At 46.3% G+C, this 25,904-nt stretch overlaps 1 protein-coding gene across 7 annotated transcripts in view; it reads right to left on the bottom strand.

The window, feature by feature from the left end:
• JAK2 (Janus kinase 2) overlaps positions 1-25,904 on the bottom strand; it is a 419,848-nt gene that overhangs the window by 190,932 nt on the left and 203,012 nt on the right. For all 7 annotated transcript variants that reach the window (XR_003858317.1, XM_029613659.1, XM_029613675.1 and 4 more), the window contains 2 exons: positions 4,183-4,294; positions 1,318-1,504 (listed from right to left, as the gene is read on the bottom strand). Coding sequence is in view for 6 of the 7 variants with exons in the window: in XM_029613659.1 (XP_029469519.1) it covers positions 1,318-1,504; positions 4,183-4,294 (299 nt within the window). In the remaining variant the exon portion in view is untranslated. The remainder of the gene's footprint in view (positions 1-1,317; positions 1,505-4,182; positions 4,295-25,904) is intronic.

The raw sequence follows: 25,904 nt of genomic DNA, 5'->3' as shown, positions 1-25,904 counted from the left end.
AGGGGTGATGTCAGCAAAACTGTTAAGTCTCTGTCTCCATCTGCTGGCTGGGAAGTAAAACCTATGCATCTGGACTGGTCTGGCTAGGATGAAGAAGAATGGTCTTTGTCTGCCATCATTTTCTATGTTATTATAATTCAGAAACTGAAGCTACAAAATGGGTCAGCAACAGGACAACTGTGGGGAAGGTGCGTGCATGGTCTTCTTCAGAGTCCATGCAGTGGATGATGTAAACTGCTTTTTGCCTTTGGTTTCTTCAGGTTTTTGGCCATTATTGATAAATATGTATCTATATTTTTGTAGCCCTGTTCTAAACCAAATATTCATTCAGTTAGTGCACCAAGTAGAGAATACAAAACTTTTTTTTTTTTTTGTAATTCAAAATTTTTAGTGTGTAACAATAAATATTCATGAAAATTTGTACATCATCACAAATATACATGTATATATCGATCACATGAGCGAAATGAACATGAACAAACCACAGAAACTCAGCCATAATGAAAACGTATGTTGTGTCAATAAGTACACATCTTTACTGAGTCACCCCACCAACCCTTCCCCCTACTGCACTCCCTCCCAGCTATTATAAATGGAGTAGAAAAGAGCTTAAGAATCTTCCTAGTCAGATTTGCTTTCTGTAATTCCATTAGTAAATATTGTATATAACCATGTAAACCTTTGAGTAGGCCTCATTATTCAATTATCTGGAGCATAAGTCCTCGTTTTCCAGTCTAAATACACCTGCCATATTTTCAGAAACTTATGTAGTGTATTACCTTTATGGGCTTGGATTTGTGTTAATAAATATATTGAACCAAGTCTGTGTTGTATTTCCTTCAGACTAGGTGGATTTTGGGAAGTCCATTTTTTCGCTATTTCACATCTGGTGGCTGTACATACATATCGGATGAGGATATTAGCGCTGTCTGACAGCCCCGGGGCTGGTATACCTAATAGGGCTTGTTTTGGCTCCAGTGCCCTCGAAAGAATACAAAACTTAATACACAAAATAGTAGTTTTGTATTGATGGAATTCAAGTCAAATTTCAACAAAATAGAACAACCCAGGCTTAAGAATGACTATACAACTGGAAACAGCATCTATCAGTTGAGTAGGACCCAAAAAACAAAGCGGAAGCCGATCCAGATGGCTGTGTTACAGTAAAAAGAATGAGAATTGGACGATCAAAGAAGCCCTTTATTAAAAATGCCCTATCAGTTGAGTATTCATACAAATCATATAAAATGCAGTTTTAGAATTACACCTGTTTATACTATATTATATGAACAAAATTTGTACAAGTTCCTTCCTTACCTTTAGGTTTTGGAGGGCAGCATCGGGTAAACTGGAAAATGATGCCGTCTGAACGAACAGTTTCTTTCTGGTAGCAGTTCAACAGTTCCTTAAGGTTTCCAAAACTTTTCTTTGCTCCACTCAGGTTGTACTCCCCATTCTCAGTTTTAGTTATTAAACAGTGCTTGTACTCAGGGACTCCATCACGCTGCAACGGGGAACATAAGAATTGCCATACTGGGTCAGACCAAAGGTCTATCAAGCCCAGTATCCTGTTTCCAACAGTAGCCAATCCAAGTCACAAGTACCTGGCAAGTACCCAAACATTAGATAGATCACAAGCTACTATTGCTAATTAATTAACGTAATAGTTTATGGATTTTTCCTCTAGGAACTTATCCAAACCTATTTTAAACCCAGCTACTCTAACTGCTGTAACCACATCCTCTGGCAATGACTTCCAGTGAGTCATTGCCAGAGGATGTCATTTACTTCGATTTGTTTTAAATGAGCTACTTGCTAACTTCACGGAGTGCCCCCTAGTCCTTCTATTATCTAAGAGAGTAAATAACTGATTTACATTAACTTGCTCAAGTCCTTTCATGATTTTGTAGACCTCTATCACATCCTCCCTCATTCGTCTCTTCTCCAAACTGAACAGCCCTAACTTCCTTAGCCTTACCTCATAGGGCAGCCGTTCCATGCCACTTATTTTGGTCGCCCTTCTCTGCACTTTCTTCAGTGCAACTATATCTTTTTTGAGATGCGGGGACCAGAACTGCACAGTATTCAAGATGCGGTCTCACCATGGAAATATGATTTTGAAAGCACCTTTTTACTCTGAAACAAACTGCACCACCAATCTCAAATCCCATAAAAACAGTCACGCTACTGAAAGTGTAATAATTTGGGGCTTTTACACTGTATCAGTTAAGAAACTGTTGACTTTCTACTATGGTTAGTTAATTAAGTTTTTATTACTTTCAAAATTAACATAAGTATATAACTATGTCAGCAACAGAAAATTAAGTTTTCCTTTAAAAACTGAATAAAGTATTTGCTGACTTTTATTTGTATATATACAGATTAACATATCAATTCATCTGTGTATATATAGAATCATATATATAGATATGAATATCTATATATAGAATTATATATATATATAGAATATATATATATTAAATATATAATATATAGAATATATATATATAGAATAATATATAGAATTATATAGAATTATATATATAGAACAATATATAGAATTAAATCCCTGATGAACATTCACTCAGGAAGCTTCTACTGAACTTGTCTCAACCAGCAGGAAACTATGAGGAGCTTAGCTGCCTAGCTTCTTCTCAGTATAAATAGGGCCATGTAAGCTGAGTTGAATAAATCTAGTAAAACCTCAGACTCTATTCTAGGGTAAGTGTATTCTCAGGTGGAAGTCCAGGAACCTCTCTGTTAAAAATGGCAACAGTATTGCCATAATCAGCATTCCCACTCCTCCTTTGGAGGGAAGGCTACTTCGTCCAGGGCACCAGAGATGATAAATTACATTGGGACCACGGAGACTAGTGTGATTCCTAGGGTTGTGGGGGGAGAAAGGGGTGAAAACCAGCTTTCCTCCCCATGGAAATGCTCTTTCATCAGGCACTGATTAAGTCCTGAAATCAGAATACGGGCCAAGGAGGAATCAATCAGGGTTACATGATGTCGTCATAGCCCCTTGGTCGGACTAAGTGACTTGCAGGCGCTGAAGGAAAAAAAAAAAAGAGTCTGAGGGACCCTGCTTGCAAGCTCTGCAGAAAAAAAGAAAGACTGAAGGGCCCTGCCTGGAAGGCAGGGAGGTGGCTAGGGCTGCAAATGCTCAGTAAAGCATGTTCAAAGCTTTCAGAAGCTTTGAAATCAAAGTTCTGTGCCAGGCTCCATCAGATGATGCTTGTCATTGAAGAATTCAATTATCACTGAAGCTGAAACAGAGTAACACAGCTGCAGCTAAAGCTCAGGCATCAAGTGGTAGTGAGTTTGTCATTACAGGTCAAGAAAAATAACTGCAGTGGTGGCATACATGTGGCAGAACTGCAGAAGATAAGAGGCAAGAGGGCCAAGGACAACCCAGCCTTTCCTCATATTCCCACCCACTACCCTCCCTCTCCACTACCCCTCCCCAATATGCCTGTGTTCCCTATGGCCGGCCCACTCCATGTGGGTCAGCTACAGGAGTGTGCATATGGGCTCAGCTATGTGGCATACTGGGAGGTCCAACTCAAAAGTGCCATAGTCAGCACCCAGGATGCCACAGCACTGCAACAACTGGGGGGGGGGGGGGGGGGGGGGGGGATGAAGTGTTGTGGATGTCAGCTGGTAAGGATGTGCATTCGTTCGTCCATTCATTTGGACGCCTATTGTGTATCTAATGAATGAACGAATGTACACACAACGAATGGTGTGCACCTAATGAACGCATTTTAGATGGACGCTCATATCATTCATTTGGGTGTACATTCGTCCGTTCATTATATATGCGCTTAAGCGGGAAACAAATGAAACAAATGGATGTCCAAAAACTAATGAATGCACAACCCTATGGATAACTGGTGTATGAGCACGATGGTACCTGTGGCATCCATGTACTTAGCAAAGTGCTGAACATTTATATTTCTAACATTTATCGCTATTATATTATCAAGATGATTGACCAGTAGATTGTGTTTCCATGGCAGTTTGTAAATGAGACAGACCAAAATTTTGTTTTCCTGATTAAACTTTTAAATTGAAAAACTTCTTTCTAGTACTCAAAACATTATTGTCACAAAAAGAAGAAAATGCTATTGTACAGCAGTCTGTTACAGAGATGTTCCCGTTTAGTATGACAATACTAACCTCTACAGCAAAGGTGAGAAAGTACTTGTTAAATTCTTTAGGACTCCATCGAAGGACATAAAGGCCTTTTTGATTACCTGCCTTCTTCAGCTTACAGATCGCAAATTCCATTCTGTGAATTTTATTCAAATTAAAAAAAAAAAAAGAATTATTATAGTTGTTACACTGTAACTTAGCCATGTGCAGACCGGTATTCAAAATACATTAGGTGCCTAAGTTTTGGTATGAAAACTATTTAAACACAGGTTCCTAAATCCAGGCCTCCTATTTCCTCTCCTGAATGTTGGCGTTTAAGTGCCTAATGTCAGAAATCAATGCTGAATACTCAACTTACTTTCATGGCCCTGGTTCCACCCTTAGAGCCACCCTCTTTTTAGACACACATTAAGGCACCTAAATTTAAGAACGCAGCCCTAGTCAAATTTTCAAGGAGAAAAAATTAGGCACCTAAACACTTTGAAAATTGATCTCATGCTGTTTTCCAACCTGTAATGATATAAGCCTGAGTTTACATTTTGGCATTGTTTTACTGTAGTGTTTATTCACATAACTTCAATAAATAAAATAATTTTAGAAAGAGACACATTGGTACAGTTTATTTTCTATTAAGCTCAGCAAGGTACTTCAGCTACAATTATTGATAAAACAGACTTTTTCTATGACAGTCTTCTACATTAAACATAAAAAGAAAATTGTATTTTATTTCATGAGTTAGTAGAAAAGAGGAGACCCTTTGCAAACCAGGTATAGTGAAGGCCTATGTACGAACCAAAAATAGAAATTAGTAGTGTAAATTTCACCCAAGCAGCTCCCCCACAATCCAGGACAAGTCAAAAGAGGGCCCAGTAGCCCCCTGCCTCAAAACAGCAGGGTCAGTGAAATATTCAGGAAAAAATAAGATTTATTTTACTTGTAGATTTAGCTCATGCCGTTTCATTGTAGTTCAAGGCAAGTTACATTCACATACAGTAGTACCCCACAGGGCTTACAATTTAATTTTGCACTTGAGGCAATGGAGGCTGAAGTGACTTGCCCAAGGTCTCAAGAATCATCATTAAGAGAAGAAGGATTTGCACCTGGCTTCCCTGGTTCTCAGCATGGTGCTCTAATCACTAAGCTTATCCTCCCTCCTCCAAGATGGAAAATCAACATGGGCTTGTAATGCTAACATGTGCTCCTAAGCCCTGAACAGTCCAACTAACCACTACTTTAACCAGTCAGCCCCTGTGCATTTAAGGGGGTCAGATAGGAGATACTAGCTCTTAAAGATGTAGGGGCTCATGGGCTGGTTATAAATGTTGAGAATCCCACTGTCTTCACCCCCTCAACCCTGAAGGAACTACAGAGGATGGGTATAGAGGGTCCACTTTGAAGATCCCACAAGTCCCTGAATTTTTTAGGATAGGAGTGTCCCATCCAACCTCTTTAAAATTGTAGATTCATGACAGAGCTGTTGGGGTTGCTGCAAGGCCTGTAAAGTCCCAAACCTATTTTTTTACCTCTCATTCTGGTCCTAGAAAGCTGGTTACTTATTTATCACGTGTTCTACAAGCATACATATATGGAAGACACTATCCAAAGATGCCAACGCAAATCTCCCAGAAAATTCTGGAAAGGTTTTTCTGGGTATGCAAGAGATTTCCTGTACAGTCCCCACCTTATGAAACCCTCTTCAGTCTTATAATATAAAATAGAGGATAAGCCTGATTTCAATGCATTTCCAGCATAGCTCTCTGCTTTAACGGCAGGGGAGAAGAAAAACTGATACCTCACGCATATCCAGCATAGCTCTCTGCTTAAACGGCAGGGGAGAAGAAAAACTGATACTACACGCATATCCAGCATAGCTCTCTGCTTCAACGGCAGGGGAGAAGAAAAACTGATACTTCACGCATATCCAGCATAGCTCTCTGCTTCAACAGCAGGGGAGAAGAAAAAAGGATTCGCACTCACAAAGCGGGGAGTAGCTGGCTTGTTACGGCGGTTACTACCCCAAACCAAATAAGCCTGATACTTCACTTTCAATGCATTTCCAGCATAGCTCTCTGCTTCAACGGCAGGGGAAAAGAAAAACTGATACTACACGCATATCCAGCATAGCTCCCTGCTTCAACGGCAGGGGAGAAGAAAAACAACCAATAAGGGCTGAATAACATAGTCTGGGTAAAACAAATAAGCATGGGTGTAGCTTGCTTATTGCGGCGGTTACTACCCCTAACTAATCAAGCTAGATATTTCACTTGGATGCAGCTCCATCACTGCTCTCTACATTAATGGTGGGGGTGGAAGGGAAATAGAACCAAAGAGCTAAGAGAAACAGATATCTAATCTCTTGCTGCAGGACACTTGAGACTTTCTCACTTATACGTTATAATTTTTATGCTCAATAAGACCTGTCAACTTAATTGTTTAAGTCTTTTTTTTTTTTTTCTCCTTTATCTTTTGGTCATCAATGTTACAACGTTATTGTTAAATTTTGAACTTATGTACACTGTTCCAAGTTTCATAACCTTGTTCTATGTAATGCCTTTTGGCAATTTTCATGTTCTGTTTCAATGTAAACCGATGTGATCTTTATTTCATATAGGAACACCGGTATATAAAAATCTAAAAATAAATAAATAAATAAATAAGTATGAGAAAAAATGTATGAAGCTTGCTGGGCAGACTGGATGGGCCGTTTGGTCTTCTTCTGCCGTCATTTCTATGTTTCTATGTTTCTATAACAATGAAAGTAAATGATGGAGAATGCGTATGACTGCTGCCCATGGAGAATACTTGTTACATGTAAGCAACTTTGCTTTTTATGAGGACAAGTAAAATGAACAATTACACAGAGGACCTCCTAAGATAAGGGTTACCTTCCAACACAAAAAGGAAAAGACAAGAGATCACTAATGGACAGAAACATTTTTGTTGGATAAATCACTCTTCTGTATGTGTGTATATGTCAGTCCTGTCTGGGTATAACAAAGGAGATACAATCTGCTATCCAGTTAGACATAGTGTGTTTGGTTACATCAGTCTCCGACCTTTTGGTATCAAAAGTAATAAAAAAAATGGTCCACTCTAGATAGAAGATGACAGCTCTATTGCAATCGAATTGTGCAGGACTTGTTCACCTCTATGAAAAGATAGCCTGGAGAAAAATATTAGTAGGAAAATTGACTAGTTAAGGTGGAATTCTGACAATGCCTCCAGCAAGAAGAAAATAGTACCTAACATACTATTTTTTATCTTGTGAGTTGCTTTAATGATACATATTGGACCTTGCGGAATAAAAATGTTTCAATCAATAAAATAAATAAATTATGATAAAATTTAGGGCAAAGTGGATAAGTACAAAGCCTGAAACTCTACTCTGCAAGCTGAAGTGACCACCATTAAAAATGTAACCTTCCAACTTAGGTACTCTCAGGTTCCTTGTTTGTGTTACTTAAACCTGGCTTCTGAGTTTAACATGAGTTAAAAGGTTAACAGAAACAGTGCATAGGTTACATTTATCTTCAGAGATGCCAACAAATTACACACTTCTTCAGTTTGTAGTAACAAGTACAAATACTTCAAGACCGAATCAGTTCACAGTATTCACAAGTCTGGTCCAAGGTCATAATATCCAGGTTCATATATACACACACACACATATATATATATATATATACACACATATATATACATATATATACACACATACACAGATTCACACATTGTACTTAACTTCAAAGGTCACAGATTTCCTTATCCAGGTTCTACACTGCATGGCTAAGCAGCCCTTAAGTTGCTGGAAACAAGATATTGTTCCTAGAGATTCCTTTATTAGCTTTGAGTTCCAATCTGGTTCTCCAGTGGAGGCTCTCCTGGCACCTGTATCAAGCTCAATACTAGGTATCTTCCCTTGCAAAATCTGGATTTACCACTGCTATCCAGTGGTTCAAGAGGTAAGGTTCCCATCTTTTGCCCAGCAGGCTCCAGGTTCAAGACCAGACAAAGCCTTTGACCTTAGAGGTATTTAAGCCCACAAAAACTTAAAGGCTCAAAAAAAGCTTAAATCAATTTGGTAACAATCACAATGATGTCCCATGACATAGCAGGTGGCTTAATGAGAGGCTTCAATTGAAATAAACTCTGACAAAAGCTGTACAGATATGAGGTTTCCTTCTACATGCTAGTGAGAAGAGCCAAGTACTCTGAGGTGTAAACAAGAACAAAAGAATTGCCAAAATGGTTCAGACTGAGGGTCATTCAAACCCAGTATCCTAAGAACATAAGAACATAAGAAAATGCCATACTGGGTCAGACCAAGGGTCCATCAAGCCCAGCATCCTGTTTCCAACAGTGGCCAATCCAGGCCATAAGAACCTGGCAAGTACCCAAAAACTGTTTCTAACAGTAGCTAATCCAAGTCACAAGTACCTGGCAGGATCCCAAACAATAGATCACATGATGCTAACATGCAGGGATAAGTAGTAGCTTTTCCAAATCTGTCTGGTCAATAACAGTTTATGGACTTCTCCTCCAAGAACTTGCCCAAATCTTTTTTAAATCAGTTATGCTAACTGCCTTTACCACATCCTGCTGCAATGAATTCCAGAGCTTATTTGTGATTGAGACTGCACTAGATTTTGAACTTTTGAAAGAGTAAATAACTGATTCACATTTACCCATTCAATTCCACTCATGATTTTAAAGACCTCTATCATATCTCCCCTCAGCCATATCTTCTCCAATCTGAACAACCCTAACCTCTTTAGTCTTTCTTCATAAGGGAGCCATTCCATCTCCTTCTCTATCTATTTTGAGATGCAGCAATCAGAAATGTACCCAGTACTTTAGGTGCGGTTTCACCATGGAGTGGTACAGAGGTATTATGACATTCTTTGTTTTATTCTCCATTCCTTTCCTACTAAGTCCTAACTTTGTTTGCTTTTTTTGACTGCTCTGCATACTGAAAGAGGATTTCAAAATATTGTCTCAGATCCTTTTCCTGGGTGGTAACGCCTAAAATGGAATTACTGTTGCAGAGCAGCTTCATTACTGTTACATCTCACACCAAATTCTGCATTCCACTAAGAATTAGGTCTAAAATGACTCATCTTCATGTCGATTCCTAGATCAGCTGCTCTGTGAAATAGATATTCACTCTAACAGAGTTGGTTTTGGGAATCGACTCTGAAAGATGTATATGGTCTTCTAGCAGTTTTTGACTAGGATATGAGAAAGCAACTAAATGTGTCATACAAAATGGCAACGTTCCTCCAATTAAACCTATAAGACTTCTTAGTGGATTCCTTTCTAGAAGCTAGAAGGACCTGAGACAATTCTTCAGAAAATCTAAAGGAAAAAAATTATTTCCCCAGAAATATTCAAGTTGTAAAGACCAGAGACTAAATGTTGAGATGAAATGGCATTCCCAGAGTCTGTGTGATCAGGTTTGGGGAATCACTCAGCCTATGTGCTTCCTGACTGAAAGATCCCAAAGGAATGGAAATGAAACTTGACCAACTAAGAGCTACGAGTATCATACTTACTCAGTTTCTTCTAAGTTTTATCAAGGTTTTTGCAACCAGGTATATACGAGAATACATATACAGAAGACTAATCTCTCAGGAAAGGGAGAAGGCATCTGCCATCTGACCTCCTCCTGGGAAAGATAATACTTTTTTGCTCAGGAGATTGTGAATAGGCCTTTTGTGGATTTTCCCCACTCACAAAATATCTTGTGACCTCCTAAAATCCAGAGACCACTTGTGAGAGTTCAACAACTGACTGAATGAGTCTGCCAAGATACTGCTCTCTTTCCATGTCAGATATGTGGCCCTCAAAGTTATCCCACGAGTTATGGCCAGGTTACACACAATAGTCTCCCACAGAACATGACTATTGATTGTTTGAATTAAGCAATTTTGTTTGCCACTTGAAGGCTTTTACAATGTTTATCACTGCCCATTGTTCTAAGAAATTGATGTGAACATTTCTTTTCTGAATGGACCAAGAGACCTGGGTGTGAAACCCCTTAGGTTTAAGCTCCCCAGCTCAGATTGGAGGCATCTGTTATCACAACTTGGCATGGGGGATATTCAAAAGAATAATCCAAAGACCAGACTGGCATGGAAGAGCCTCCAAGATAGTGTCTTTGAGCTATCCCATGATACAGATGCATTCCTTCAGTCCTCAAGTGATTTGATTCCACTGGACTGTATTTGAGCGCCCCATTTAAAATACATCCTAGAGGTAGAGGGCGCATCAGATTAACTGCAGAAAGTTTGAAATGTGGCATGGTGGTCCTTTATTTTATTCACCACTTCCCAGACTATCTCCAGAGATATCTTCTCCCTTGCAGGATACATTTTCAAACTTATGCTGCATATCTGACCTGAGATCTAAGGATGCAGCCAAGGGTATCTGTGGGCGCCAATAAGAAAATGCCATACTGGGTCAGACCAAGGGTCCATCAAGCCCAGCATCCTGTTTCCAACAGTGGCCAATACCAATGGCAGAAGCTCTTGATGCCATTTTAAACATCATAGGCCAATCTGACAAGTGTTTTCCACACTCCTTATCCTTGTCCACCAGTGCTTCAATGTCACCAGGTCTGTCAGAAGAAGAAACTATGACAGACTTAGTATCTTTTGCAAGATGTCTCATGCATTGGCTCAAGAAGAGCTGGTAAAAAGCTAGGCACATCATTTTGATAAACCTCTCTCCCAACAAGGCCCAGAATATGATGTTCTCTTCCTGGGGGCACAGAGGATTGACTCATTGACCACTTACTCTTCTTGGGAGCAGATTAGACTACCACTGACTGATGAGGCAGCAGCTGTTTTTCAAATTCTGAAGCTGTCTGAACATAATTTCTTGTTGACACAGATAGGGAACTACCATATTTTTATCTGTACCTTCTTGAAGATGTCATGTGCAGGTACTGCCACATCAACCTTGGGGTGGGGATGGGGGGCAAAGGTCAGATAAACTAGAGGGTGTCTAAAATTTGCCCTGGGCTCAGCCTTCCTCTCCAAGCAAATAGAAAAGATTCCGTCATTTCCTTGACAAAGTTGGAGAAGAGGAGGTCTTCTGGAAGACCTTTCCAGTGGAGGAGAATGGACTGAGGTGGACCTGTGACTCCTCCTGATCAGAATAGCTCTCAGATTTATAATCATATACCCTGGAATGCTCAGACTGAATCTGTATCTCATACTTGTGGAGTTGTCCAAGTCTGCACCTGAATAAACACTAATGACTCGCAGAATTATTATACCTAAATTAATAGCTACCTTGAATGAAGACATTCTTATCTTAAAGGGGAATCAGCACCAGGTTATTCCAAACAGTATATGAACCAGATGTGGATTTCATAGGGTTAACTGTTATCGGATAGGACTGAGCTCTATTCTCTGGCAACTGAACATGATTCATATTCTGGTTAATCAATCAGAACTAAGGGATCTATGAACAAATGCTGAGTGAAAACTGCACCCGTAAGTTATCTAGTTTGTGGTACAGCTTTTAAACTGTTTTCATAGCTGAAACCTTTAAAGCATGATGCATTTGCTATTCGGGGATCTCAATTCTCCCCCGTTCTTCCTGAGACAGAGTAGAAGATAGTCTTCCCAGTTAGCTCATAAGAGTTATTGCCAAATTTGCTGAGACAATTTCAGATTACATAAGGGTAGGGAAACACTCAAACAATGGAGAAATTACTTACCTGATAATTTCGTTTTCCTTAGTGTAGACTGATGGACTCAGGACCAATGGGTATAGTGTACTCCTGATAGCAGTTGGAGACGGATTAGATTTCAATCTGACGTCAGCCCCTAGTACATATACCCCTGCAGGAAGTGCAGCTCTTCAGTATTCTCCTCGAAAAGCATTGTGGATATATGTGTGACTGACTAATTTGATTAACTTGAATAACGTCATAACTTGGTTAAACTTTATAACTTGATTAACTTGACCTGGTTGGAACGACTAAGGCTGGAGACCGCCAATGTACTCAACCGGAAAGCGTCGACACCTGGTAGGTTTTCATGCCCTAGGTGAATGAAAACATGGCTTACCCTTGAATCATTCGAAATTCCATGCGTAACGGCATCCAAGGGTGGGATGCTGAGTCCATCTGTATACACTAAGGAAAACGAAATTATCAGGTAAGTAATTTCTCCATTTCCTAGCGTGTAGCAGATGGACTCAGGACCAATGGGATGTATAAAAGCTACTCCCAAACCAGGTGGGAGACTGCTCGTGACCCACTTAGTATTGCCCTTGCAAATGCCGTGTCCTCCAGAGCCTGAACATCCAGACGGTAGAATCTGGAGAAGGTATGGATGGAGGACCATGTAGCCGCCCTGCAGATCTCAGCGGGTGACAGCATTCTGGTTTCTGCCCAGGATACTGCCTGGGCTCTGGTAGAATGGGCCTTGACCTGTAGAGGCGGAGGCTTGGCTGCTTCTACGTAGGCCACCTTGATGACTTCCTTGATCCAGCGGGCTATGCCTGCCCGCGAGGCCCCTTCCCCTTGTCTCTTCCCGCTGTGAAGGACGAAAAGGTGGTCTGTTTTTCGTACGGGTTCCGACATTTCCAGGTATCTGGACAGAAGTCTGCCTATATTGAGGTGGCATAGACTATGAGCTTCTTCCGAATTCTTCAAGTCATCCGGCGATGGTAGCGAGATGGTTTGGTTAAGATGGAAGTGTGATACCACCTTGGGAAGAAACAAAGGGACCGTGCGTAGCTGGATGGATCCTGGGGTGAGCCTGAGGAACGGCTCACGGCAGGACAGTACTTGTAGTTCTGAAATGTGGCGGGCTGAGCAAAATGCCAGCAGAAAGGCTATCTTTAAAGTTAATAGCCGGAGGGACAGACCTCAAAGGGGTCTGAAGGAGGATCCTGCTAGGAAATCCAGGACCAGGTTGAGATTCCACAGAGGTACCGGCCACTTTAGTGGTGGGCAGATGTGTTTGACTCCTTTCAGGAAACGTGACACGTCCGGGTGAGCAGCTATGCTGTCGCCCCCGCTCTTGGGGCTGTAGCATGATAATGCGCCACCTGTACCTTGATAGAGTTGAGGGACAGCCCCTTCTGTAGCCAGGTCTGTAAGAATTCCAGGATCATGGGAACTTTAGTTGAGCGTGGCTTGATGTCGTGGTCTTCGCACCAGGCTTCAAAAACTCTCCAAATCCTTATGTACGTTAGAGATGTGGAGAACCTGCGTGCTCGGAGGAGAGTATCTATTACTGCCCCCGAGTATCCCCTCTTTCTCAGGCGGGCACTCTCAATGGCCAAGCCATAAGAGAGAATTGAGCTGGATCCTCGTGGAGGATTGGTCCTTGTTGGAGCAGGTCTCTGTGTGGAGGCAGTGGTAGGGGGTTCCCTGCCAGTAATCTTCTCATGTCGGCGTACCACGGTCTTCTTGGCCAGTCCGGGGCCACCAGAAGAACTAGTCCCCTGTGCAGCTGTATCTTGTGAATGATTGCGCCCAGCAGGGGCCATGGTGGGAAAGCGTATAATAGGGTCCCCTGTGGCCAGGTCTGTAACCCTGGTACTGAGGTTCCCACCTGCGGCTGAAGTACCTGGGTACTTGGGCGTTGGTCCGGTTTGCCAGAAGGTCCATGTCTGGTGTCCCCCACCGGTTCACTATCATTTGGAACGCTGCGGACGACAGCTTCCATTCTCCTGGGTTTAGACTTTCCCTGCTGAGGTAGTCCGCCGTGATGTTGTCTTTCCTGGCGATGTGGATGGCCGAGATCTGTTGGAGGTTTACTTCCGCCCACGTCATTAGGGGGTCTATTTCCAGAGACGCCTGTTGGCTTCTGGTCCCCCCCCCCCTGCCGGTTGATGTAGGCCACTGTTATGGCGTTGTCTGACATTACTCTGACTGCTTTGTCTCGGAGTCTGTGGGCAAAGCGTAGGCAGGCTAGTCTGACTGCCCGGGCTTCTAGGCGGTTAATGTTCCATCCCGACTCTTCTGCGTTCCACTGCCCTTGGGCGGTTAATTCCTCGCAGTGAGCTCCCCATCCTCATAGGCTGGTGTCTGTGGTGAGCAGGGTCCAGGTTGGGGAGGATAGTCTTGTTCCCTGGCTCAAGTGGCTGGCCAGTAGTCACCACCGTAGCTGGGTCCGAACCCTGCCCGGGAGTGATAGACGTACGGCGTAGTTCTGAGACAGCGGATTCCATCATGATAGAAGTGAGCGCTGCAGGGGTCTCTTGTGAGCTCGTGCCCATGTTACTACTTCCAGTGTGGATGCCATCAGACCGAGGACTTGTAGGTAATCCCATGCTGTGGGGCGAGGTTCACTCAACAGGCTTTGTAACCGGTTCCACAGTTTTGATCTCCTTGTGGGAGTCAGGCTGACCTTGTCTTTTCTGGTGTCGAATCGGACTCCTAGGTACTCTAGAGACTGTGAGGGCTGCAGACAACTTATGTTTGTGTTGACCACCCATCCTAGGCTCTCCAGTAGAGTTTCGACTCTGTTGGTTGCTTGGCGGTTTTTCTCTGGGGATTTTGCCCTGATCAGCCAATCGTCTAGGGAAGGATGTACGAGGATTCCTTCCTTCCTCAATGTTGCACCCACCACCACTATGATCTTGGTGAACGTCCGGGATGCTGTGGCTAACCCGAAGGGTAGTGCCCGGAACTGGTAGTGAAGGTCCAGGATTTTGAAGAGTAGATAGCGCTGGTTTTCTTGATGAATTGGAATGTGTAGGTAGGCCTCTGAAAGATCCAGGGATGTGAGAAACTCTCCCGGTTGTATTGCCCTTATTACGGAGCATAGGGTTTCCATGCGGAAGCGGGGAATCCTCAGGTGGCGGTTGACCGACGAGGTCCAGGATGGGCCTGAACGTCCCCTCTTTCTTGGGGACGATAAAATAAATGGAATAATGCCCAGTATTTATTTCTTGTGGAGGCACTGGGGTTATGGCCTCGAGGGCCAGTAGTCTGGTTAGTGTAGCTTCCACTGCTACCCCTCTTGGCGAGGTTGTGGCAGGGGGACTCCACGAACTTGTCCGGAGGGGTTCGTAGAAAATCCAGATAGTACCCCTCCCGAATGATGGCTAGGACCCACTTGTCCGAAGTTATCTCAACCCATCTGTGGTAGAATAGGGCTAGGCTGCCCCTTATGGCTTCTTCCCTTGGACGGATCGGCTGAATCTCATTGTGCGGTATGGCTGGGGCCTGTACCCGAGCTGGTTCCCCTCTTGTTGTGCTTGGTCCGAAAGGACTGGTTCCTACCCGAAGGGCGGGGCGCTTGATAGTTGCTTCTGTATGGATTGAAGCGCTGTGAACTTCTGCCCCTGGAGGGCCAGGGGAAGGGTGGCTGGTTCCTCTTCTTCCTGTCCTCCGGTAGGCGCGGCAATGGGGACTCGCCCCATTTGTTGGCCAGTTTCTCTAGCTCGCTGCCGATCAGGAGGGATCCTTTGAAGGGCATCCTTGTGAGGCGAGTTTTCGAAGATGCGTCGGCCGACCAGCTTCGGAGCCAGAGTTGCCTCCTGGCAGCCACCGCAGATGACACACCTCTGGCTGCCGTGCGCACCAGATCGGAAGCAGCGTCCGCAAGGAACTGCTGCTTCTGCAAGGAATGCTGTTTCCATGACTTCTCCAGGGGTGTTGCTCGTGGTCTAAGATAAGCAGGCATGTGTCACTACGGTGCAGCAGGCTATTTGTAGGGACATAGCGGCTATGTCAAAAGACTGTTTAAGGATGGGTTCCAGACGCCGGTCATGTGCATCTTTGAGAGCTGCTCCTCCCTCCACTGGGACAGTAGTGCGCTTCGAGACCGCGCAGACCATGGCATCAACTCTAGGGCATGTGAGAAGATCTTTGGCCGCCGGATCCAGGGGGTACATGGCTGCCATAGCTCGTCCCCCTTTGAATGTGGACTCTGGAGCCCTCCATTCCAGGTCAATTAGCTGCTGGACGGCTTGTAACAGTGAGAAATGGCGGGAGGTCTGGCGGAGGCCCTCCAGTAGGGGGATTTGGCTTGGGCCCTCCCGGCGCATCTGGGCCCGGAATAGCGAGCTCCCTCAGGCTGTGGGTGACCAGGTCAGGGAGCTTGTCCTTGGTGAAAAAGTATCTCGTTGTTCGGTGAGGCTCTGTCCCCGGGGGGAGTTCCCCCTCTTCTAGGGGCTCTGCTTCCTCTTCAGAGTTGTCCGTGTCCCCATAGGTGGGGCTCCTGGGCGGTGGAAACCTTTGTCTAGGCCTCGAGGGGCCCGGGGCATAAAGGTCCTCTGGCGGTGGATGTGGCTGGTCAGCCAGGGGTTCCCTTTGCATGTGGACAAAGGTGTGTAGCCCTTTGAAGAACTCCACCCATGAGATAGACGCTGGATCCAAGCTGAGGGGCACTGGGTCCCTGGGGGTCCCCGTTTGTGGGGGCATCCCGCTGGGATTTGCAAGGTCCAGGGTACCCTCTGAGGCGCTATTACTTGGCCCTGAGTGGGACTGGCCCTGGGCTGGATCTCCCAGGGCCTCCTCGCACTGAGCGCACAGGGCGTTGGCCTCCTCGCTTTGTGTGGCTCTGATAAGGCATGCTGGGCAGAGACCTTGAGCCTTTATCTCCGTTTTTGGTGGTGCCATGGTTGTCGGCGCGTAAACCCTTATGCGCTCAGACGTGTCTAGATGAGCGTGTGGGTTGTGTGCGCAGTTGTGCCTCCAAATTGTGGTTATGTGCTTAGCCCGGTAGGCGCACCGCGCGCATATATCTTGTGCGCGCGGCCCTTGTGCGTGTAACTTATGCGCACGAGGGATATGTGTGTGTAACTTTATGCGCACATGTAATTTGTGCACCTAAGTAAACTTGTGCGCCTGGCCCGAGACTACGAGCGGAGCGGCGAATAGGGCCAAGATGGCGACAGCGACCATGCGGGCAATATGGCGACTACCTCAGAGGGTCTCCACGTGGGTAGACCCTTGGATGTAACCAGGGCCTGGCCCTGCTAGGGCGGATCAACCTGGCGGCACTGGTCCCGGCTGGCGACCTGTGCGACTCCTCGAATCTCGGAGACCGGAGTCAACGCTGAAGATTTCTACCTTACCTTGTCTTCGGCACTTCCTGGTTTCATTCTGGGCGGTCTCCGGCTGCGGGGGGAGAGGGCAAATACCTTCATCGCCGCGCTCGAGGGGGCACCCGCTGCCTCTCAGCCGTGCCCGGGATCGGGGGCTAGGTCCTCGCCGCGATTCGGCCGCCGGACCAAGGCTCACCTCCGAGGGACCACGGAAATCACCTCGGGAAATTCTCAACTGGGGGAGGGACCCGAGGGTTTCACCGCAGGAGAGCGGGGCTCATCTTCAGAGGTAGGTTTCGTCTTCAAATATGGGTTTTCTTCTTGAATTGGTTCTAACACTGCGAGAGCGTGCAGATAGTCCCTAACTGCTATGGAGACTGAAAATACTGAAGAGCTGCACTTCCTGCAGGGGTATATGTAATGGGGGCTGACGTCAGATTGAAATCTGATCCGTCTCCAACTGCTATCAGGAGTACACTATACCCATTGGTCCCGAGTCCATCTGCTACACGCTAGGAAATTCTGTTTATTGTTAACCGCTTTGACCAATATATTATAAACAGAGTCTTCACATTTTTACTTCACATTTATTTCAATAATGTTTCCTTTCTTGTTGTGACAAACCTTTAATCACTGGGCATATTTATTTTATATCTTCAGATTTTAAATGAACTTGTGGTTTTCAAACAAAGTATAGCACTTCAAACATTTGTAAATAGGGAGTCTGGGCTACTGATAAAAGATAAAAGGCACAGTACTGCTTCTATGGTTAAGTCCATAAATGAAAAACATCAAGCAGCACTTTCAATTTTCAAAAAAACTCATAGCAATAAATCTTTTATTTTTTTATCATTAGGCTTGGGGATAACTACACTGACTGGCAATTACTACAGATGAGAAAAACTTGCTGGGCAGACTAGATAGACTATTTGATCTTTTTCTGCTGTCATTGTTTTGCCATGAACAACCTTTGGTAAAATCATGGACTATAAGTATTGTAAATAAATAAATTTCTATGTTTAAGTATCAGAGAAAGTCTGTTTCTGTCTGTAAGGCATCATGTATTTCACTTAAATTTTGTCCCTAAACTTTCTCTGGAGAATAATAATTTGTATAAATTTCTTCCTAATAAGCTTATAAAAAGTAAAAAAACAAATAAAATCTCTAGTGAACCTAGTTACACAAACAGATTTAACAGAGGCAATGTTTCTGTAACATTTTCCATACCAATTACTTTTTAAGCTTTTCACAAAAATTAAGAGAAGGGTAGATATTACCTGTATCATTAAACAGACAGTCCCCTATGTCTACCAGATACTAAATCAGATATATATTTTTCAAAAATCTCTTTCACTATGACCGTTTATCAAGAGCACATGTATTCTCCACAGGGGAAATTGTAATAATGGAGAAATTACTTACCTGATATTTTCGTTTTCCTTAGTGTATACAGATGGACTCAGGACCAATGGGTATAGTGTACTCCTGATAGCAGTTGGAGACGGATCAGATTTCAATCTGACTTCAGCCCCTAGTACATATACCCCTGCAGGAAGTGCAGCTCCTCAGTATTCTTCCTTGCAAAGCACTGTGGATATATGTGTGACTGACTGATTGATTAACTTAATATAATTAACTTAGATAACTTTTGTTAGAACGTTAAAACTTGATTAACTTGATTAACTTTAACAGGTTGGTTGACTAAAGCTGGAGACCGCCAGTGTGCTCAACCGGAAAGCGTCGACACCCGGCAGGGTGGATACCCTAGGGCAGGGGTCGGGAACCCATGGCTCGCGAGCCAGATGTGGCTCTTTTGAGGGCTGCATGTGGCTCGCAGACAGTCGCCACACTTTCCCGCTGACCCAGCTGCTCCCCGGTCCTCCTCCGCCCGGGCTTAAAATGCTGTCAGCCCGGGCGGAACGCGGCAGGACAGCTGGAGTCAGCGGCACCGGCGTGCTCTCTTCTTCTCGCCGCGGCCCGGAAGAGGAAGTGGAGAGTATCGGGTGCCTGCGCGGCAAGAAGAGGCCACGCTAGTGCGCTCGGCATCGGCCCGAAGAAAGAAGACTCCTCCGAGCCGCGCTGCAGTCTTCTTTTCTTCGGGCCGATGCCGAGCGCACTAGCGTGGCCTCTTCTTGCCGCGCAGGCACCCGATACTCTCCACTTCCTCTTCCGGGCCGCGGCGGGGGGGGGGGGGGGGGGGGGGGGGGGGGGGGGGGCGTGTGTGTGTGTGTGAGAGATGCATGTATGTGAATGATTGAGAGCCTGCCTGTGAGAGAGAGAGAGCATGAATGTAAGTTTACCATTGGGAACCTGTATGTGTAAGTTTGTGATTGAAAACCTGTTTGTGTGAAAGAGTATGTGTGTATGATTGAGATCCTTTGTGTGTGAGAGAAATCATGTGTATGTATGATTAAGAGCCTGTGTGTATAAGTAAGAGAGAGAGCATGTGTGTCTGTATGTGATTGAGAGCTGGTTTAGGTGATGGAGCATGTGAATATGTGATTGAGAGCCTGTGTTTAAATGAGAGAGAGAGACCATGTGTGCCTGTGTGTGATTGAGAGCTGATTTAGGTGAGGGAGCATGTGAGTATGTGATTGAGAGCCTGTGTTTAAATGAGAGAGAGAGACCATGTGTGTCTGTGTGTGATTGAGAGCTGATTTAGGTGAGGGAGCATGTGAGTATGTGATTGAGAGCCTGTGTGTAAATGAGAGAGAGAGACCATGTGTGTCTGTGTGTGATTGAGAGCTGATTTAGGTGAGGGAGCATGTGAGTATGTGATTGAGAGCCTGTGTTTAAATGAGAGAGAGAGACCATGTGTGTCTCTGTGTGATTGAGAGCTGATTTAGGTGAGGGAGCATGTGAGTATGTGATTGAGAGCCTGTGTGTAAATGAGAGAAAGAGAGGAATGTTTGTAAGCATGTGAATGAGAGTCTGTGTGTGAGAGAAAAAGACAGCATGTATTTATGTGATTGAAAGCCTGTGTGTGTGTGTGTAAGCGTGAAAAGATAGACAGCATGTGTGTAAATGTGTAATTAAGAGCCTATATAAGTGAGTGAGAAAAAACATGTGTATATGTGAGTACTGAGAGCATGTGTGTATAGGTGTGTAATTGAGAGCCAGTGTGAGAGAGAGCCTTGGGATGTGACTGAGAGAGGAGAAAGTTCCAAGCAAACCACCCCGCCTCCTGCTAATTCAGAACAATCTCAGGACACCTGGATATCAAACGTTCCCAGGTATGCAGAGCAAAAAAATTTTTGTATCCTTATTATTTTTCATTACTGGGTGTTTGTGTCTGCTATTTTGAAATATTTTGTTGGTATCTGGAAATGTTTTATATGAGTTTTTAATTATTGGATATTCCACTCATTAGCTGTTTCGAAATATGTTCTTTTTGTTAGTACAGTTTTACTGCTGATGATTTTATATTTCTTGATTTGTTTTATAAGGATGGGTGATGTTTCTTTTTTCCTTTGTTACACTGCATACAGAGACTCTGGCTTGTTGCAGTTTCCAATTCAGTTTTTTCTGCATGCTTCTTGTTATGCGTTTTGGTCTCTTTATTCTATGTTAGGTGAGGGACAGCACGTGATTCAGGTGAGGTTTTCTGCTGGCGTGTAGTTTCTGTGTAGGACTCTATAGCAGCCTGACTTGGTCCGTTTTCCTAATAGGAGATGTATTGGTGTCTTAAGGCCTGGTGTAATATTTTCAGAGACTTATTGTACTTTAAAAGTGTGATCTTACATAAAATGCACACATTTACTTATATTTAGTTTTAAACATATTGTATGGCTCTCATGGAATTACATTTTAAAATATGTGGCGTTTACGGCTCTCTCAGCCAAAAAGGTTCCTGACCCCTGCCCTAGGGAAAGGAAAGCATGGCTTACCTTTGCATCATTGAAGGACCATGTACAGTGGCAGCCGCGGGTGGGCTGCTGAGTCCATCTGTCTACACTAAGGAAAACAAAATTATCAGGTAAGTAATTTCTCCATTTCCTAGCGTGTAGCAGATGGACTCAGGACCAATGGGATGTATAAAAGCTACTCCCGACCTGGGTGGGAGGCTGCCCGTGGTCCATTAAGGATTGCTCTTGCAAATGCTGTGTCCTCCCGAGCCTGAACATCCAGACGGTAGAATCTGGAGAAGGTATGGATGGAGGACCATGTTGCCGCCCTGCAGATCTCGGCAGGTGACAGCATTCTAGTTTCTGCCCAGGAAACCGCCTGGGCCCTGGTGGAATGGGCCTTGACCTGTAGAGATGGTGGTTTTTCCGCTTCTACGTAGGCCGCCTTGATGACTTTCTTGATCCAGCGGGCAATGGTTGCCCGCGAGGACGCTTCCCCGTGTTTCTTTCCGCTGTGGAGGACGAAAAGGTGGTCCGTCTTTCGTACTGGTTCTGACATTTCCAGGTATCTTGATAGGAGTCTGCCGATATCGAGATGGCGCAGACTACGGGCTTCTTCCGGCTTAGTCAAGCCATCCATCGCAGGTAGTGAGATGGTTTGGTTAAGGTGGAAGTGTGAGACCACTTTGGGGAGGAAGGAGGGAACCGTGCGTAGCTGAATGGTCCCCGGGGTGAGTCTGAGAAATGGCTCACGGCAGGATAGGGCCTGCAGCTCTGATATGCGGCCGGCCGAGCACACGGCCAGCAAGAACACCGTCTTTAAGGTTAGCAGACGGAGGGACAGGCCTCGGAGGGGTCTGAATGCGGATCCCGCTAGGAATTCCAGGACGAGATTGAGGTTCCACAGGGGCACTGGCCACTTTAGTGGTGGGCGAATGTGCTTGACTCTTTCCAGGAAGCGTGATACATCTGGGTGCGAAGCTAGGCTGTCGTCCTCGATCCTGGGGCCGTAGCATGACAATGCGGCCACCTGTACCTTGATGGAGTTGAGGGACAGACCCTTCTGTAGTCCGTTCTGTAAGAATTCCAGGATCACGGGAACTTTAGAGGAACATGGTTTGACATTGTGGTCTTCGCACCAGGCCTCGAAGACTCTCCAGATACTTATGTATGTTAGAGATGTGGAGAATTTGCGTGCTCGGAGGAGAGAATTTATTACTGCCCCCGAGTATCCCCTCTTTCTCAGGCAGGCCCTCTCAATGGCCAGACCGTAAGAGAGAATTGAGCTGGGTACTCGTGGAGAATGGGACCTTGTTGTAGCAGATTCCTGTGTGGAGGCAGGGGTAGTGGACTCCCTGCTAGTAGCCTTCTCATGTCTGCGTACCAGGGTCTTCTTAGCCAGTCCGGGGCCACCAGAAGAACTAGTCCCCTGTGCCGCTGAATCTTGTGAATGATTGCGCCCAGTAAGGGCCACGGCGGAAAGGCGTGGAGCAGGGTCCCCGGTGGCTAGGTCTGTACCAGGGCGTCGATCCCCTGGGACTGCGGATCCCGCCTGCGCCTGAAGTATCTGGGTACTTGAGCGTTGGATCTGTTTGCTAGAAGATCCATGTCTGGAGTCCCCCACCGATGCACTATCATCTTGAAGACTGTGGGTGACAGCTTCCATTCTCCTGGGTTTAGACTTTCCCTGCTGAGGAAGTCTGCTGTGGTGTTGTCGTTCCCGGCGATGTGGAAGGCGGAGATGTCCTGGAGACTTGTTTCCGCCCAAGCCATCAGTGGGTCTATTTGTAAGGACACCTGTTGGCTTCTGGTTCCGCCCTGCCGGTTGATGTAGGCTACTGTCGTGGGGTTGTCCGATATCACTCTGACCGCTTTGTCTCAAAGTCTGTGGGCGAACCGCAGGCAGACTAATCTGACCGCCCGTGCTTCTAGGCGGTTGATGTTCCACCCCGCCTCTTCTTCGTTCCACCGCCCTTGAGCGGTTAACTCTTCGCAGTGTTCTCCCCACCCGTGTAGGCTGGCATCTGTGGTGAGCAGGATCCAGGTTGGGGAGGATCGTCTTGATCCCCGGCTCATGTGGCTGGTCTGTAGCCACCACCTTAGTTTGGTCCGGACGCTGCCCGGTAGTGGTAGACGTACAGAGTAGTTCTGGGATCGTGGACTCCACCGTGATAGGAGTGAGCGTTGCAGAGGCCTCATGTGGGCCCGCGCCCATGGCACCACTTCCAATGTGGATGCCATTAGTCCGAGGACTTGCAGGTAATCCCATGCTGTGGGACGAGGGGCGCTCAGCAAGGTTTGGAGCCGGTCCCACAACTTTGATGATCTCGTGGGGGTCAGGCTGACCTTGTCTTCCTTGGTGTCGATTCAGACTCCTAGGTATTCCAGCGACTGCGAGGGCTGTAGGGAACTCTTGTTTGTGTTGACTACCCATCCCAGGCTTTCCAGTAGAGCTATGACTCTGTGGTTGCTTGGTGGCTTTCCTCCGGTGATTTTGCTCTGATCAGCCAATCGTCCAGGTAAGGATGAACAAGGATTCCTTCCTTCCTGAGTGCTGCCGCCACCACTACTATTACCTTGGTGAATGTTCGGGGAGCGGTGGCTAGCCCGAAGGGTAGTGCCCGGAACTGGTAATGACGATTCAGGACCTTGAAGCGTAGGTAGTGCTGGTGTTCCTGATGAATTTGGATGTGTAAGTAGGCCTCTGACAGGTCCAGGGAGGTGAGGAACTCTCCTGGCTGTATTGCACGTATGACCAATCGTAAGGTTTCCATGCAGAAGCGTGGGATTCTTAGGTGCCGGTTGACCGACCTGAGGTCCAGGATGGGCCTGAATGTACCCTCTTTCTTGGGAACGATAAAGTAAATGGAGTAATGTCCAGTATTTGTTTCCCGAGTAGGTACCGGGGTTATGGCCTCGAGGTCCAGAAGTCTGGTCAGTGTAGCTTCCACTGCCGCCCTCTTGCGGGGGTCGTGGCAGGGAGATTCCACGAACTTGTCCGGAGGAGTTCGAAGGAAGTCCAGGTAGTACCCTTCTTGGATGATGGCTAGGACCCACTTGTCCAAAGTTATCTCGACCCATCTGCGGTAGAATAGGGTTAGCCTGCCCCCTATGGCTTCTTTCCTTGGATGGGTCGGCTGGATCTCATTGTGGGGTGTGGCTGGGGCCTGGACCTGAGCTGGATCCCCTCTTGCTGTGTTTGTTCCGAAAGGACTGGATCCTGCCCGTAAGGCGGGGCGCTTGAAAGTTATTCTTGTACGGGTTGAAGCGCTGTGAGCTTCTGCCCCTGGTGGACCTGGGAAAGGGGTGCTGGTTTCTCTTCGGCAGGCGAGGTAACGGGGAGTCGCCCCATTTGTTAGCCAGTTTCTCTAGTTCGCTGCCGAACAGGAGGGATCCTTTGAAGGGCATTCTCGTGAGGCGTGTTATGGAGGAGGCGTCAGCCGACCAATTTCGAAGCCAGAGTTGTCTCCTGGCTGCCACTGTGGATGAGATTCCTCTGGCAGCTGTGCACACTAGATCGGAAGCGGCGTCAGTGAGGAATGATAGAGTTGACTCCATGTCTTCTCCCGGGGTGTTGTTCCTGGCTTGGGATAAACAGGAATGTGTCACCACGGTGCAGCAGGTCGCAATCTGCAGGGACATGGCTGCCACATCAAAAGCTTGTTTTAGTATGGCTTCCAGGCGCCGGTCGTATGCGTCCTTGAGCGCCGCTCCGCCCTCCACCGGGATGGTAGTACGCTTAGTGATCGCGCAAACCATGGCGTCCACTCTGGGGCACGCCAGAAGCTCCTTGGTTGCTGGGTCCAGGGGGTACATGGCCGCTAAGACTCGACCCCTTTGAATGAGGACTCCGGCGCATTCCACTCCAGGTCAATTAGCTGTTGTGCTGCCTGTAAGAGAGGAAAATGGCGAGACGTCTGTCGAAGGCCCTCCAGCAGGGGGTTCATTCTCGGTTCCCCCTGGGTGCCTTGGTTCGGGATAGCGAGTTCCGAAAGGCATTGGGATACAAGGTCCAGAAGCTCATCCTTTGAGAAGAAGCGTCTCATGGTTCGGTGTGGCTCTGTCCCTGAAGGAAGTTCTCCCTCCTCAAGGGGCTCGACTTCTTCCTCGGAGAAATCCGTGTCCCCGTAGGTGAGGCTTCTGGGTGGTGGGAGTCTGTGCCTAGGCCTCGAGGGTCCTGGGGCATGAGGGTCTTCCGGTATCGCATATGGCTGGTCCGCCCGGGATTCAGTCTTCATCTTGACAAAGGCGTGAATCCCCTTGAATAACTCTACCCAGGAGATTGATGCTGGGTCTAGGTTGAGGGGCGCCGGATCCCTGGGGGTCCCCGTCTGTGGTATGGACTCGCTGGGGCCTGCTAGGTCCGGGGTGCCCCCTGAGGAGCTAGCCCTGTGCCCTGGGTGAGACTGGCCCTGACCTGGATCTCCCAGGGCCTCCTCACAGTGTGCGCATAAGACGTCTGCTTCCTCGCTCTGTGCAGCTCTGATGTGGCATGCTGGGCAGAGGCCTTGAGCTTTTATTCTTGTTTCTGAAGGTGCCATTTCTGTGGACGCGTAAGCTCTTGTGCGCTCCATTGCGTCTGATATGTGCGCGCAGATGTGCGCCTAGCCGTAGATGTGCGCCTTGTACTGTGCGCGTAAGGTTTATGTGCGCCTAAGATTATGCGCACAAGGGATTTTGTGCGCTTAGCTTAATTTGCGCGTTCGGATCGGGCGGCGTGCGAAGAAGGCCAAGATGGCGACGGCGAGCGTGCGGGCAATATGGCGACCTCCTCGGAGGGGCTCCACATGGGCAGACCCTAGGATGGCCGGGGCCTAGCCCTTCTAGGGCGGATCAACCCGGCGGCACAGACTTCCGATCGCCGACCTGTGCTCCTCCTCG

This window comes from Rhinatrema bivittatum, chromosome 1 (genome assembly GCF_901001135.1).
Source record: "Rhinatrema bivittatum chromosome 1, aRhiBiv1.1, whole genome shotgun sequence".
Classification (NCBI taxonomy): Eukaryota; Metazoa; Chordata; class Amphibia; order Gymnophiona; family Rhinatrematidae; genus Rhinatrema; species Rhinatrema bivittatum.
The sequence above is the reverse complement of the archived record's forward strand: the minus strand, read 5'-3'. Positions and strand labels throughout refer to the sequence as shown.